The sequence below is a fragment of the Ambystoma mexicanum genome, chromosome 1p (genome assembly GCF_040938575.1).
Source record: "Ambystoma mexicanum isolate Mex_15411 chromosome 1p, UKY_AmexF1_1, whole genome shotgun sequence".
NCBI lineage: Eukaryota > Metazoa > Chordata > Amphibia > Caudata > Ambystomatidae > Ambystoma > Ambystoma mexicanum.
In genome coordinates, this window is record NC_090921.1 from 127,878,147 (window position 1) to 127,893,555 (window position 15,409).

Consider the following 15,409-nt stretch of genomic DNA (forward strand, 5'->3'; position numbering starts at 1 on the left):
TAAATCCACAAAAAAGAATTTTACTCAAAAGAGTAAAATAAATAAAGCAGTAAACCATTCCCACCTCAAAATGTTAACTGGGGTCCTGGGTATACCTGACAACGGTCAGCAAGGATGGGCCTCACAAAACATTTCGTCTGGGCTTGGATGGCACATTCACTTCGTAGATTGGAAGAAGATTGTAATTAAGCTATGTTTTTTTGTCATCCATTTTGTACCTGGGGCAGAAATGGACAGGATACATGTGCGGTTATTACCAAACGTATGCACATTACCTGAATCAGTCAGTAGGTTGTGTGCAATGGGTATCGGCAGACACATTGAAAATATGTTTCAATTTCAAAAGGTGACCACAACAGAAAACTCCAAAAGCTATCATCATTGTAAAGTCCATTTATTTTCAGTTGCAAGCGTCTCCCTCCCCCATCCCCAAACAAAAAATAAAAAAACTCACATTATGCAAATATAAGGGGGAGAAAAATAAAAACAACTGTATGTTTGACATTTGTTTTTTGCAGCTTTTTTCTTTTGTTACAAAACAATCATTTACAAATTGTATCAAAGTTACACTTTTTATAATCCTCTTAAATATCTGAATTCTCGATTGACATTATTTGCAGTCCACTGAAACGTGGATGCTAATTTTTTAATACAATAATAAAAAATAAAAAAAAAATGGAAAGAGGCCATTTGGAAGCTGCAGTGAAGCACCTGTCAAAGATACAACTGGATCTGTAGAGTAGCTCAGACCAACCAGGAGATTTACAAAATAAGCAGAATCTATGTTCACAGCAAGAAGTATTTTGTTATGCCCAATACTTCCGTTGCCTTTACTGTATTGTAATGGGCGGGTGATTAGGACCGTCTTTGGTTCCAGTGCAAGCAGACTATGCTAAATGTTATGGACACATTTGCCAAAATAATGGTTAAGAGACATCACTTTGCTTGACTGATTTCCAGAAGTGAGGCATATGGGCAAACCCAATAAATACGCTTAGCAGAAAGGCAAGATCTCGCCACTCTTACTCCCCCGACCCCCAAAGCATTGTTTTTGACTGGTATGCTCAACACCTGTACACAGAAAGAACATTCTTCCAAGCAAAGCACAGCCTACTACATATCGTCACAAAAGATTGGACCGACCCCAGGAGTAAACTGGATTTGAATGGTAAACGTGCAGGCAGTAGAAATGTATCAGTTTTGCTCCAATTGACAGTCAGTAGAACACAACAGAACATTTTGAAAAAACAATGCAGGTCTCTTCCGCACTCAAACATGCCAATATTATAAAGCCCTTGGGTGCAGAAGATGAAAAGAATACGTTGAAACAATTATGAAGACAACCGTCAGTAGCGAAGGGAAAAAGAATATGAAACTTTCATGGACCTAGGATGCAATCAGATGTGCCAGAATATCCCAGCCCACTAGCTAGCGTGATTCACTACTGCCTAGATTTTTAACATGCATGCAATTATTGTTAAAGTTTTAAACAAATGACTAGACACGTTTATGAAAACAGCCACATAATGCTTTCAGGCCAACACAAGGGGGAAGATGGAAGTGAATGCCACTAACAAGCATCTGGAAAAACATCCCCTGCTATCACTCCACCAACCTATTTAACAGGTTGGAGCGGACAGGGCTAGAAGAACTTCAATCTGTTTGCCATTTCCGAATGTATTTCTTATTCATGAAGGCTGCAGATAAAAGGCACCAGATTAAGCAGCCATGTGCCTATTACCCCCAAATCGGAGTGCTGGGTAGGCGTGTACTTTGCTCTGGCTACTTGTGATCTCGTCAGCACCAAAACATTATCGAAAATTTGAGGTGGTCAAGCAATCTGCTGCAAGAGGTCTTCAAGATATTGGAGACCAGCTACCTCAACTGTACTTGAATGAAATGTGGAACTACTGATAGAGACTGGAGTGGTGTGAGAATCAGCCAATTTCAATATTATCAAGCGATGGTAGACTCTGAATGACAGCACCAAAGTGACACCAATATGGATCAAGTGCTGGTCAGCAGAGTATTAAGAAGAGGGTTGGCCAGCTGGGCAGTGGGAGGGCAACAGTTAAAGTCAGGATTCATTTAGTAGGTGCGCGAAGACTAACAATGAAACAAAAAACGCCAAGACTGTTGCAGCAGATCAGCTGCATGTGTCAATGTCACGAAATAAACCACACTGGGCTGGGCTGGTTCACTTTCTTGAAAACCTTGCGATAGGGTAAAAAGGATGCCAGAGGTTATAAAAGGTTCAGGTCAGGCTTAGAAAACGACATTCTACGCCGTGCAGAGAAATGCTATGTTGATCACCTCCTTCAAAACGTCCATACAGTAGGTTACATGTCAACAACCCTTTTTCAGAGACCCCCCCCCCGCCCCTCAAACAAAAACAAAAAACAGAAATACTACATGGGTGACCGAAAAGGGGCCTTCTAATTAACGAATTGGAAAGAGAGACTACAAACCAAATTCATTGGAGCTATTTTTGAACAACATGCATTCATCATCCATCTGCAAATGTGCGTCAATTGGCCAGCTTTAACCCAAATATCCCCCAAGCTGGAGGTCAGTTTCTGCCGCGTCAAATTCCTGAAGCAATTGGATTAGATGTACAAAGTCAGCTTCAACTTCTACAATGCCAAGAGGGCCGATTCCACCAAAAAACATGGTGTTCAAATGAAGTGGGTTGAAACACCAATCTCTGCCAGAGAGTTCTTTTTAGAGGCTGATTGTATGATGTGGTAGAAGACCAGCTTCAACCCCACAATTCCCAGAAAGCTAGTACTATCATATGACCAAATTAAAGTCCTACTTTAATCTCTGAAATTCCCAGCACTGGTTCTGGAGTGAATTGGGTTTGAATACCAGCTTTAACCCCTCCAAATCTCAGAACTGGCTCTATAATTAAAAACAATTTTAAAGCCAGTCGTAGCCCTTGTAATTCAAAGAGAGCTGGTGTCATGAGTAACCGTACAAACGTTGGGTGCCACAATGTAACATAAGATTTGCAAAGCCTCATGTAATACAATGGTCTGTCCCCGTGCTTTGTTTTTGGAGACTGCAAGGCCAAGACATCAGGATGGAATGCAACATTTTGGGAAAATCAACAGTAAAAAGGGGGGAATTAGCTGAACACCAGGGAGGGGGAAAGCAATCAGAAAAAGTAATTTGCAAACAGGGCCTATATATATAAGATTTTTGCTTTGCAGACGTGGAAGAACCCCACACATATACATTCGGATTCCTCAAACAGCACTGGAAGTGTGTTTTATCAGAATAGTGGGTGCGTAAAAAATAAAACAGATGGAATTGGAAGCTCTCAATAATGCAACAGTCATGAAGGTAACACCAGGTAAAGGAGCACAGGCATGAAGGGGCCAAACAAGCACCAGAACTCCTTGTACAAACATATGAATCGATCACCAACCGATTTAAACGGGTCCATAGCAGGACTGCAGCTGGGAAAGTTACGAATGTTTCCAGATGTGATTTCACTCAGGAGTTAACTTCTGGCAGCCTTAAATGCCAAGCGCTTCAGATTTCCATACAAAGCAAATTGTACAAGTCACCGATTCTTTCAGACCAGATATTGTCCCCCTTACCACCCAGAAAGAGTGTAATAACAGTAGTGGCTGTTGGTTTACTTCAGATGAAAGGTTGTTGGAGAGCCACCTGAAAAATGAGAGCGGTAAAAACAGCCAAACATTCAGATTCTTTGCATCTGCAATTTAGTGTGAACATGCCAGAAACGGGGCAGACAAGTGGTCCATGGAGCATAGAGCATGTGGAAATGCAAGTTAGACATTCCCTTGGTAAAAAGTCTGGATGTGAAGTTCCACCTAGTCTGCATCCTCGTTCTTGACCAAAGGTGATAGTAGGTCACTGTACTGCAGCTCAAATGCAATTTCCTATTTGGTACTCCGCCTCGGTCGTGTCACTTGGAGGAAGGATGGCTTTTGTGGAATAGGTAGATAGGACGCTGAAATCCTGCAGAAATAAAGGAAAAAAAAAAAACAGGAAAAATCAGATCTAATATTTCAAGCTAGGGCAGTGTTTTCAATAACCCATGCGGCCAGATTCAAAGTGGGGTAAATATATCAGTAATGCTGGATGTCCCACAAGAGCAGAGCCAAAAAGAAAGGGGCGATAAGCTATTTATTTTTTTCATAGTGATTTTGGCTAATAGAGTACTTGAAGGCCCGCAATGTTTCCAAGTGTGGAAAAGAATGCTACAGCCTTACAAAAGCAGTCACCTGCTGAACAGAACCCAAAGCTTTATGTACTGTTGAAATACATGTACACATCATATGTACACATCTCACAGATTACCATTAATCGCCTTTCCTTGTATCTGCTTAGAATAATATGCGTTGTATAGGCCGTCATCCAGTGGTTAGTGCGGAATAATAATGTATACGGTTTTTCACATTTGAAAATAGAGTTGGCAGGGGTGCACCGGCCACACTATCCCCATCGTATGTGTGTGGGTAGCCATGATCCTTCACGTGTAGACATGCTCGGATTATATGTTTTCTGACATGGTATGTGGAACTGAACACTTTAAGAACATTCCCTTTGGCTGTCTTGTGGGGAGGATGGGAGGGCGCATGTGCTTCCTAGTAGATATCAGTAATAGTCGTTCTGCGGCTTCCAAGTAAGATGTGCTTCCTGGGGCTTGTTAATCTGCTTAGATTCACCTGCGTTACATGATTAGCAAGCAGTACTCTGTGAAGGCGGTGGGCGAGCTGAAAGAGTACATGCAAATTGCTTACATTTGCTTGTCCCACTTGAGGTTCTGCTTTTGACTCTGCCAACAAAATAATGTCGAGTAAAAGTGGGTACTGAACTCCACACAGCCTACTTGGAAATCACTTGCAAGGAAAGCCAATATTGCTCACATACTTCTGAGCAAACGTGCTCTCCGGGTAAACAGAAGTGATAGAGTAACACATTGGAAAATCCACTTTGCAATAGTTGCTTTAAGTGACTGCTGCGTTCTCCTTCCCTTCATGTTGCCATTAATACAAAACAGGTCGGTTTATGATATCTCTTTTGTTCTGTCAGATAGTACTTTATATTTCTACGAACGTCAACGGTGTATAAAGCTTTTTCTTCTCTGATAATTTGATAGATTAACGACATGGACATTTAGATGAATGTTGGTGAAAATATTGTCACAAATGGTTTGGTTACAGATAGGGCCTGCAACTATCCGATTGATGCGATAACAACAAGGAAAGCTACTTTATAAGAGAGCTCTCTTAGCTGGCCTTTACACATTGGTTCAGACAGTAGTCTCCTAAACCGTGAGCGTACTGGGTTTAATTCCTAGTCTAGTGGTAGGGAGATACACTGGAGAGATACGCTTGACAGGTTCTACAACAGCTTTAACTATTGCTACCCTCCACCATATTTTCTGCTGCGGTATAAGCTGCTAAATGGACCCTAAGTGAATTATAAACCAGATCAGAGTCTAATAGATACACAAGGTATATAACCACATCTATATCGGACTATGGGAGTGATTCTTTTCTTTTACAACAAAAGACAAATAGCTTTCATTTGTTGAAATAAAAGTGTCAGTTTGGTTTGCTTGCCGCCTTTAGTATATCCATACACCACAAGGGTAGATGTTGATATCCAAACTATGATCTCGGGCGCAAAGCTGCCTAGTTGGTGGTCTGTGGTGTTGGGTGTATTATTTATTTGCTGATCTGTGTAAGCATGTTTTTGGATAAAGTTTGATTGGCAGGCATAGAGACGTGTAGTGGGTACGAGTACTACGTACGTACAGTTGTCTTGCACACATTGTTGGTGCAATGTGAAGAATTGTTAGACTATGGGCGTAGTTTGTGCGCATTCAAGTAAAGCGTACGCAAATATCCCTGACCATTCATCCATAGTGAATTGTTGTTGTTGTAAAACATTGCAGTTGTGTTGTCTTGTATGAGCATGCTCTTTTATCAGCGCCATTCTTATTGCTAGCATTTCTAACCAACTTACGTGGTAGCTTCTCTGCTTCATTGATCACTTTCCTTGTGCAGCAAGATGTTGACAATGTGCTCTCCATCATGACAGGGATGCACCAGTCGTAATTTTTGGTGGTAGAGAAATTAAGTGTATTGCTTTGATCATATTGTTTGTTGACACTATGGAGGACGTGTGTATTGCTTGAGATGACCACTAGATCATCTTATGGCCTGTCTTTTGTAATCATTGCTTCGCAAGCCATTGGTGTATTGTGTGCATCCTAAGACATGCATGGGATATTCTGATGATCCAGGATGTCCTCATGCCTAGAAGCCTCATTACCTTTCTGACAATTAGCATCGAACCCGCTTTGAACTGTGGAAGGAGTACTTGCTATGCCTATACCTTTTCTGGTGTAGGAAAGGCTGTCACTGAGTTTTTACGATTGACCCTAGTAGGAGGCTGGACTCTCTCGTTGGAGAATCACAGGCTGTATAATAGATCCACAGTGTGTGTACTATATACTCCTGCTCATCCTTTCCTCTCATTAACTAGTCATCTAGGTAGCGCAACACCCACTTGTCTGACTTTATTCCCACCCATGCTTGGATGTACAATGGTATGAGTCCTCCTACTGGATTTGTATGGAAGAACACTTACTGGGGAGTCATTTTGAGTCGGAGGCTGCCCCACACCCCCATGAGGCTGTACCTCAGCCACATGCTCTCCCTCTGCAAGGTTGTTGCATGCCTGCATAGCTGCTGGTTACCTTGATAACTGGAGGCACCTTGTGGAAAGTTAGAATGCCCTGTTGGCTGATTATAAGGCTGGGCAACAAAGGACCGCCTGCTTGAGAAAGCCCCTTTGTTGGAATCTTCTACCTTTTAACTGTCCTAGACGTTTTAGCGTCCCGCTCTTTTTTGACCTTCTCCAAGGCCTCTTCGACAGGTTTGTCTAGCAGATTTGCTTGCGTCTTCGGTTTAAGCCCTGGCACCTCCAAGCCAAGCAGATCTTAATTTTGCTTGAACTAGGCATTCGTCTCCCTGCTGTTTCAGCTACATCGAAGATATTCTTGATAATGGCATTTCTAGAGGTTTCTCTCTCTCACTTATAATTTGATTTGACTAGTTCAGCAACTTGGTCAGCGAGACAATAGGCCTAATTACAAGTGTGGCAGTCCGGTAACAAGGGTGCTGGTAAGCTCACCGGCACCCTTGTTTCTGGACCGCCACACTACAAGTCTACCTGCAGGGACCACGGCGCCCGACAAGTCTGAGCCTGCCAACGGCACCGGCACGCAGACTCATCACGGAAGCACTGGCACTGTTAGTAATGAATAAGTTACTTACCTATAACTATTGTTCTCCAGCATGGATCTGGCATGGAATCACATGCTCCTTAATATTCCCTGTCGTCAGGCTGGGAATCCTCGGTAAAGGAAAAACAGTTTCAGTTTCATTTCTAAACTGTCTCTCCTATAAACCAATCACTGAGCTCTGGGTCATACTGCCCTCAACAAATGTCTGCCCTCTACCTAAGCCCCTCCTCTCGCAGCCATCTTCAGATTTGGTAGCAGGTAAAGTAGCAGTAGAGCCAAGAGAAGAGCCGCAGCGGGGCAGGCAGGAGAGTTTGCATGTGAATCTATGGCAGACCCATGCTGGAGAACAGTTGCAGGTAAGTAACTTGTTCCTTCTCCAGCAAGGGGTCCGGCATGGATTCACATGCTCCTGAATAAAGAATACACAGCAGTAAACAAACACACAACCACAGGAGGTGGCAAGGATCAACAGAAGCAATCTCTTATCTCCTCACCAGGCTCACCTTCAAGCGAACAGGTTGCGCAGCACTGCTTGGCCAACTCAGGACCCCTCCCTGGAATCCCTGTCAATGCAGTAGAATCTTTTGAAGGTGTGCGATGTCCAGCAAGGGGACACCAGACAGGAACGCTGTAGTAGCAGTGATCGCTCTGGTAGAATAGGCTCTCGGACGACCAGGCAACTGTTGGTTAGCCAACCAGTGACAGTGAGTGATCCAGCCGGAGAGCCACCTGGAAATGGAAGCCTTGGACAAGGACTTCCTCCTCATGGTTCACAGGACCAAAGTTCACAAAAAGCTGAGAAGCTTTCCAGAAACTATTCGTGCGGCCACAAAACTTCAGCGTGCTAGTCACATCCAGCGAGTGAAAGTCCATTCAGCCGGCAAAGGCATGAAAAAAATAAAATTAAATTAAAAAAAAAAAAAAAATTATAAATAAAACCACACACTCACCAAGGGCTCGTTTAGATGAAATTATGACGGCACCTTGGGCATGATGGAGGGGTGCGTCCACAGCACCACACTCGTCTCGTGAAAAGTCAAGAAATGGGGTTACAGGATAGGGCCTCGGTCTCACCCACTTGTCGTGCAGAGGTGATGGCCACGAGAAAAGCAGTCTTCCACAACAGAAACTGGAGTGGGACAGAATGCATAGGCTCGAACGGAGCTCCCATGAGCCTAGCAAGTACCACATTGAGCCCCCACGCTGGTGCTGGAGCCTTCACTGGCGGGAACGATAGTCCCTTGACGAATTCCTTGACCAACCGGTGCAACTGCAAGGAGGGTCATGGGGGATCTGGTGTAGCGAGAGATAGCCGCTGTGAGCCAGCCCCAATTTAGCCAGAAACAGCCCCAATTTAGCCAGAAACAGCCCCAATTTAGCCAGCAACAGCAAACATGGAAGTATCTGAGGAGCCACGACCCTCAGAGGGTCGATCTTTGAAAGTCACCAAATTGTGAATCTCTTTCATGCGAGTCTGTAGCATTTCAAAGTAGATGACGCTCTGGCCTTGGCGAGTACCTTCTTGCAGTCTGCCGGAACATCGTAACCCCCGAATCCTAATGCTGCAGAAGCAAGGCCTTCAGGTTCTGGGTTATGGTGTAGAATTGCACCTCCTTTCCTGGCGAAAAGATACACGAACACTGGCAGCTCGACTGTAGGGGACGCTTTCATGCTGAGAAGGTCCGGGTACCAGATCTGCCTCGGCCACTCTGGTGCGACGAGATCATCCTGCACCGGCACTGTCCGAGTTGATGGATGACTCAAAGAAGCAATGGCAACGGAGGTAACGCATACAGAAACAGGCTGTCCCAGGGGGAATGAGAATGAGTCCTTACATGCTCCCCGGCTCGATCTGGGGGTTGCTCCATTTGTCGAACAGGTTGTCCACTTGGTCCTGCTGAAGCTCCCACTTGTGGCAAGAGCGTAGCTCCCTGCTGAGAGAGTCAGTGACAGTGTTCTTTATTTCTGCCAGGTGGAATGGAAGGAGGAACATCCCCTGGCGACGGCCCAGTGCCACAAGACCAAGACTCCATGGAGAGCGCAGGGGATCTGGTGACCCACAGTTTCCAGATGTAAAACATTGCAGTGGTATTGTCCGTGAAGACCCTCACCACTTTGCCCTTGAGTGACAGCAAAAACGACTCGAGGGCCCAAAACATTGCCTGTAGTTGCAGTACATTTATGTGCAGCGTCTTCTCTCCGGCAGCCACAGACCTCTGGCGTGAAGATGTCCGGTGTGGGGTCCCCATCCTTCCAGAGAGGCATCCGTCGTGACCGCCTCCTGGTGTAGGGGCTCAGGAAAACGGCAATATTGGAGTGCCCACCCCACCATCTGATCACTCGTTGGAACTCGAGCACAATCCTGCCCTGGAAGCTTCCGGACACCCGGGCATCGAGGAACTCATGTACAGGTTGCATCCGTAACCTGCAGAGCTGAATCAAGTAAATGCACAACGACAGCATGCCGAGCAGCGACTTGATGGTCCTCACTGTTGCAACCTTCAGTGCCAACAGCCGCTGCACCTTGCCCAAGATGGCGATATCCTTTCCTCCGACAGGGACGCCAGGCATGACACCGTGTTGAGCTTAGATCCTAGGAACAGAGCGTCCTGCGATGGAGTTCACAGAGAACCCCAGATCCGTCAGTATACAGACGGTCCACTCCATGTGTTCGACAGCAGTGTCCCTTGACTTGGCCCGGACGAGCCAGTCGTCCAACTAAGGGTAAATGTGGATCTCCTGTAGTTGCAGATGGGCCGCCACTGGCACCAGGCACTTGGTGAAGACTCTGGGCGCCAACTTCAGCACGAATGAAAGATCCTTGAACTGATAATACTTCCCCTGAATGTGCATGGCCTTTGTTTAAGGGGATGTGGAAGTACGCGTCCTCCAGATCCAACAACGACAAAAGTCCCCCTCCAGCCGGCCCAGCATGTGCTGCAGCGTGACCACCCTGAACTTCAGGGACTTTATGCATTTGTTGAGCTGTCGTAGGTCGAGAATGGGCCTCCAGCCCCCCGGTCTTCTTTCTTACGAGGAAGTACATGGTGTATACCCGGAGTCAGTGGAACCAGCTCCATCACCCCCTTCTGTAACTTGGCCCGAACCTCCAGCAGCAGCAGAGGGATGTGGTTTTCCTGCCGTGCCACCGGTGGTATGCTGACGCTTGGAATTCTAAGGTCAGTGTCCGTGGGCAAGAGCGCCCAGCACCCATCTGTCAGTGCAGATAGTCTCCCACACACCAACGAAGTTCACCAGCCGGCACGGGTGGGAGCCCTACATCCTGGCTGGTTCAATCTTGCCTGGAGGTCGACAGTGCCTTACGGTCCCGGACAACAACATCCCGCCACCGAAGGCCTTGGAGCAACCTCGGTTGGCTTCCTGGGTCGAGGAACGGGATGGCTGTCGGTAAGAGGACGAGGCCCCCTGTGCCCCCACCCCGAAGAAAGCATTCGAAGAGCGGATAGATTTCCCTGAGGAACAAAAGGACGGTCGTCGATGCTGTTGGGTGCCTGGGGCACGTGTTGTCTCCGTCTTGGAGGGATTCATCCACAGCCTTCCCAAACAGGTTGTCCCCGTCAAAGGGCAGGTCCAAAACCCACGGTGTATCCTTGCTTTAGATACGGCAGGCTCTTTGACATATCACTTTGTCTAGTTTCAACAATAGGGCGGGCTAGGATCTCAGGATGCTGCGGTACACACCATCTCTTTCAAAAAGAATGGGGTGCATGCCTTTTGTAGTAACTCAGTGTCTTGTGACAGTTCATCCAACAACCAATATGTGAGAAATTGAATACGTTGTTTCCCCATCGCATTTATAGATTCTAATGCTTCCAAGCAGGTGGATAAGTAACTGCTAGTATCCAGAAAAAGAAACATATCCAAACTTGGGTGTAGTAAGTTCCTTCGTAGTGCAATCTTAAGTGGGCACCAGGCTGTTAACTCCTGGCGTAGCAAATTTATTCCAGAGGTCTCCACCTGAAGGGCACGCTACCATTCAGTCTTGCAGGGTCTGACTTCCGAGGTCTTAATTGCTGTGGTTCTCTTCACGCGTTTCCGCCTCTTCCAGTCTCCGCACCCGTTGCCAAATTCTGTGTCCATCCATTTATCTGCGTCCTCTGGATTGTCAAAAAAAGATAGCTCTGCCTTTGTGAATCATTTTCATTCTGGCAGGATATAGCAACATGTACTTCAGGTTCGCCGCGCTCAGCCTCCTTTGGACCAATATATAGTTCATCCGTTGCTTCTGTACTTGTAAGGTGTAATCCGGGTATGCAGTTATGGCCGACACGCAAATCGTTCCTCCTTTGCGGAAGTGTTCAAGGATCTTTTCTCTGTCCCCGAAGTTCAGTATACGTGCTAAAATCAGCCTTGATGGTGCCCCGGGCAGCAGTCTCCTGATCTGTGACCTATGTGCCCTTTCTACCGCAATGCCTTGCATGAGGGCTCACAGGCCTATTGCTCGCAGCAACAGTCTCTCTATATAAAGTCAGTCGGTTCAATCCTCCCTCTCCTTCTGGGAGCCCTACGATTGTTCCGCCTGGCTCTCCCTTCAGCATCCTCGGCCCTTTCTTCCAGATTCCGCACCCGTTGCTGCAGTACCCAGACTTCTTCTGAGGTGCCATGCAGGCCACTTGTGTTGTCCGCTACCTCCTTCTCCAATGTTACAGTGCGTTCGGCCAGTGATCTCACATCTTGTCTCAACCAGGTGACATCTATGCTGATGGTGTCCACTTTGGTCTCCAGGGCTTCTTTCAAGGAGGCGAGCTATGAATGTGTCCTATTGTGGCGGATTGCCTGAGCGCCCTTCTTGACCGTACGCTGGTACGTATAGTGGACTTCGCATATGCAGTCCATACTATATGCTGGCATTGCTAACTGGAGGTCAACAGTCTATGGCTACCAGTACAACTAGTCAATCTAAAGTCCTGCTCCTCTTCACACCACCACGCTGTCTCCAACTGATGATCGTGCATACGTTCACACATTTCTGTCAGTTAAATTGACTTATATCACAGCACAAGTTTGTGTACAAGGACTTTGGGTTATGCCGCCCAGTTTACAGCGCATGCTTCATGTGCTGAGAGACTATGAGATAGTGCTGTAGTGTGCATGCAGACCCATGCTTGCTCTTCACCTACTTGACAAAGGGCTGCACCAGCCGTATCATTTTCTTTCGGTGCACCGCTGCTTGCTGAGCCTCTACACCCTTTGTCTGCACTGGCACTGGCCCTGGTCAGGTCTTGTCCTTCGACAGCTTAGCAGCCCACACACAGTTGTCTGGCATTGATCCAGCTCATTCCCATTTAGAACTTCTCCTCACTCTAGTCTCACCAGCCCCTGGGTTGCGCGCACCCTGCGCCGCCATATATTGAAGCCCTCTCTTCTAGGGCTTTGCTTGCGGTGTACACCCCCAGGCTTCTGTGCTCTGATTCTATTTATGCAGCGTCGTTCACCTATGCCATCGGGTTGGTTGTGCCAGCCTGTTCCCTTCCTCGCGGCTTTCTCTTCGTATCCAGGCGCATGTTTCAGATCCATCAACTCTGCATCAGTCGCCCCATGACTATATTATAATCTCGCTCGCCTCTGCTTCTTAGCGTACACGACACGATTACCGTTATCGTCCAGCATATACTCATGGGCCATGAATGCCAGCTCACTCAGGTGTTGCTCAATGTTTCCCAGCGCTGTACGCATAGTCTCATTGCTCGACGCTTTTCTAACATTGCCTGCGCCGGCATCTCCGAACAGTGTTTCAAACTCCTTTCCGCCATGGATGTTGGGGTCCCTCCCCTGACCCTTGGTGCAGCTCCTTGTCCTGGACCACCCAAAAAACGCAAGTGAATCCAAGCATTACTTTGCAAACATGTGGAATGACATTACTGCCTTCCATAATCGAACTGGTGGGGGGGGTGGGGGATTTCCAAAAAGAGACCATAGCTACTTTTCCTGTCATATTTACAGGAAAAACAAGCCCCAGCAACAGTTGCAGGGTTTCCACCGTAGTCGCCCTGAAGATGTGCAATGGAGAGCCAATTTTACCATGGTCCCCCCTCGCACATGCTAATTGTGACTAGAGGGCTGTGATGCAAGGGTGAGTGGCACACAATACAGGAAAACACAGCTTGGAAGTGTACTTTCTGGCATTTGGATCACATTTCCAGGCTATTTTTCTGCCCGCTAGACGCGGATGACCTGCGTGGAGCTTGGCACAGGTATATTTTTTCACCTCTAATTGAACAGGAACAAGAGCACCGTTTGCTAGTCCCACGCAGAACGCTGCGGGGGGGAAGTGGAGAAAGGACCCACCTTAATGGCCGCAGTGGGGAGCAAGTGCAGTGAAGATTCAATGAGCAGGAACTCATGGAATTATTTTTTGGTAGTGGTGTAATGGTTATCCCCACACACATTGATGCATTTTAAATTTAGAATTTTTTTTTTTAGCAGATTAACATATTACAGTTTCTCCCAACCCCCCACCCCCCGTGTCCACTTGCAGGTGAAGAGAACTGAAAACTCAAATTGGATTGGCTCCTCCGGTTAGGGTAGCCCCTCCAGGCTCAGAAGCAGGGTTTGAAATTGCTGGGAGCTATTTAGCTGCTGCCCTAGGAGAGAGTCATAGCTTAACGTGAACAGTTACCAGGAGCTACTGTTGGCTCCATAGGCCAACTTTCGCCTTTACTATGAGTGTCTGAGAATGTAATCAAAGTATTGGGACACTAAATATAATGGATCATACAAATAGGCAAAAAGTTAAAGTCTTTAATGTGGAAGCTGTGGATCTAGGTGACAGTACACAGCACATCCATCAGTAGCTTCTGCCGTCTGGGTGATGACCACCACCCAGGTGATGGTTTTAGAACATGCTCATCTAATCTGATTTTCGAACCCTGAGAAGCGTCATTAGATCCATGCATCTTTGACAAACTGTTGCAGCAGCATCATCATCATCATCATTACGAACGTCAGCACAGCAACACAACCACGATTGACCCAGCAAGTAACATCCAGTGAGGGCCCGATCAAGCACAGAAGGATAGATTTGGTTTTGCCATGCATCAATGATGTGAAGTGTTGCACGTTCACATTGGTTCTGTACAATGTGCATTCAGATGTGGTTTCCTCTGTCATCTCCCGAAATGTTCAGGGACCTCACTTTAAAAAGAAACCTGACCTAGGGCTCAACGATCCAAACATGGGAGTCATCTAAAACTTGCATCAATGTGGTGCATTTTTTTCAATCATTAGGTCTGTTCCAGAATTTTTATTAAAGTTGTTCATGCCTTCTCATAGACTTAGGGTTCGCCCATAGAGACAGAGCCTACCCACTGAAGGTCACTCCATTGACTGGGTTGCATACCACAACTGCTCTTCTTCCATTACCAATATCTCAGCCCACCCTTGGACGGACCACCATTGGATCCAATTCACTATTCCTACTAGTCCTACTACCAATGTGTTCTCATATGCCCCACCAGCTAAAGTCAGAAGTTCCAAAAAACTAACCAGGGTCAATCTCCTCCCTTTTCTTGACATCCCTGAACTTAAAACACCCTTTGACAACAACCCCACTTCTCTTGCCAACGTCTATGCCCACACCCTCACCCAAGCCATTGAGTCCATAGCTCCATTGGAAGAAGAATATATATTTATATATATATATATATATATATATATTATACATACACACACACCAACTCCTGGTTCACGGAAGAGCCATCAGCACTACGCACCAACATTCGCCAGGCCCTAGCTAAATGGCAATCCACGCCTAGCCAATCCACACTGACAGAATGTAAAGATATCTCTTCTACATACAAAAAAACAATATTTAAAGCTAAATCTGAATCATTGAACCGCAGAATGTCCACAGCCAATTCTAAATCAAAGGAAATATTCTCAATCTTCAAAGATCTCATCACCCCTTGCACCAGCCCAGACGAAATCACCAAAGATGAAGCTTGGTGCTCTAGCATTCAGGCAGCCCTCATTAACAAAGTCAAGCTTCTCCAAGATAAAATCCAATCACAGTGCAAAGCACATCCCAAACAGGACTATCTGCCTCCGCCCACTCCGCCTCCTCTTCCTGATACACCCCCTCTTCTCCTTCAGAGACGT

At 46.3% G+C, this 15,409-nt stretch overlaps 1 protein-coding gene across 1 annotated transcript in view; it reads right to left on the bottom strand.

The window, feature by feature from the left end:
* Positions 1-378: 378 nt before the first annotated feature.
* MEPCE (methylphosphate capping enzyme) overlaps positions 379-15,409 on the bottom strand; it is a 34,520-nt gene continuing 19,489 nt past the window's right edge. The window contains exon 4 of the mRNA XM_069644888.1: positions 379-3,990. Coding sequence (XP_069500989.1) covers positions 3,938-3,990 — 53 coding nt within the window. The 3' untranslated portion in view covers positions 379-3,937. The remainder of the gene's footprint in view (positions 3,991-15,409) is intronic.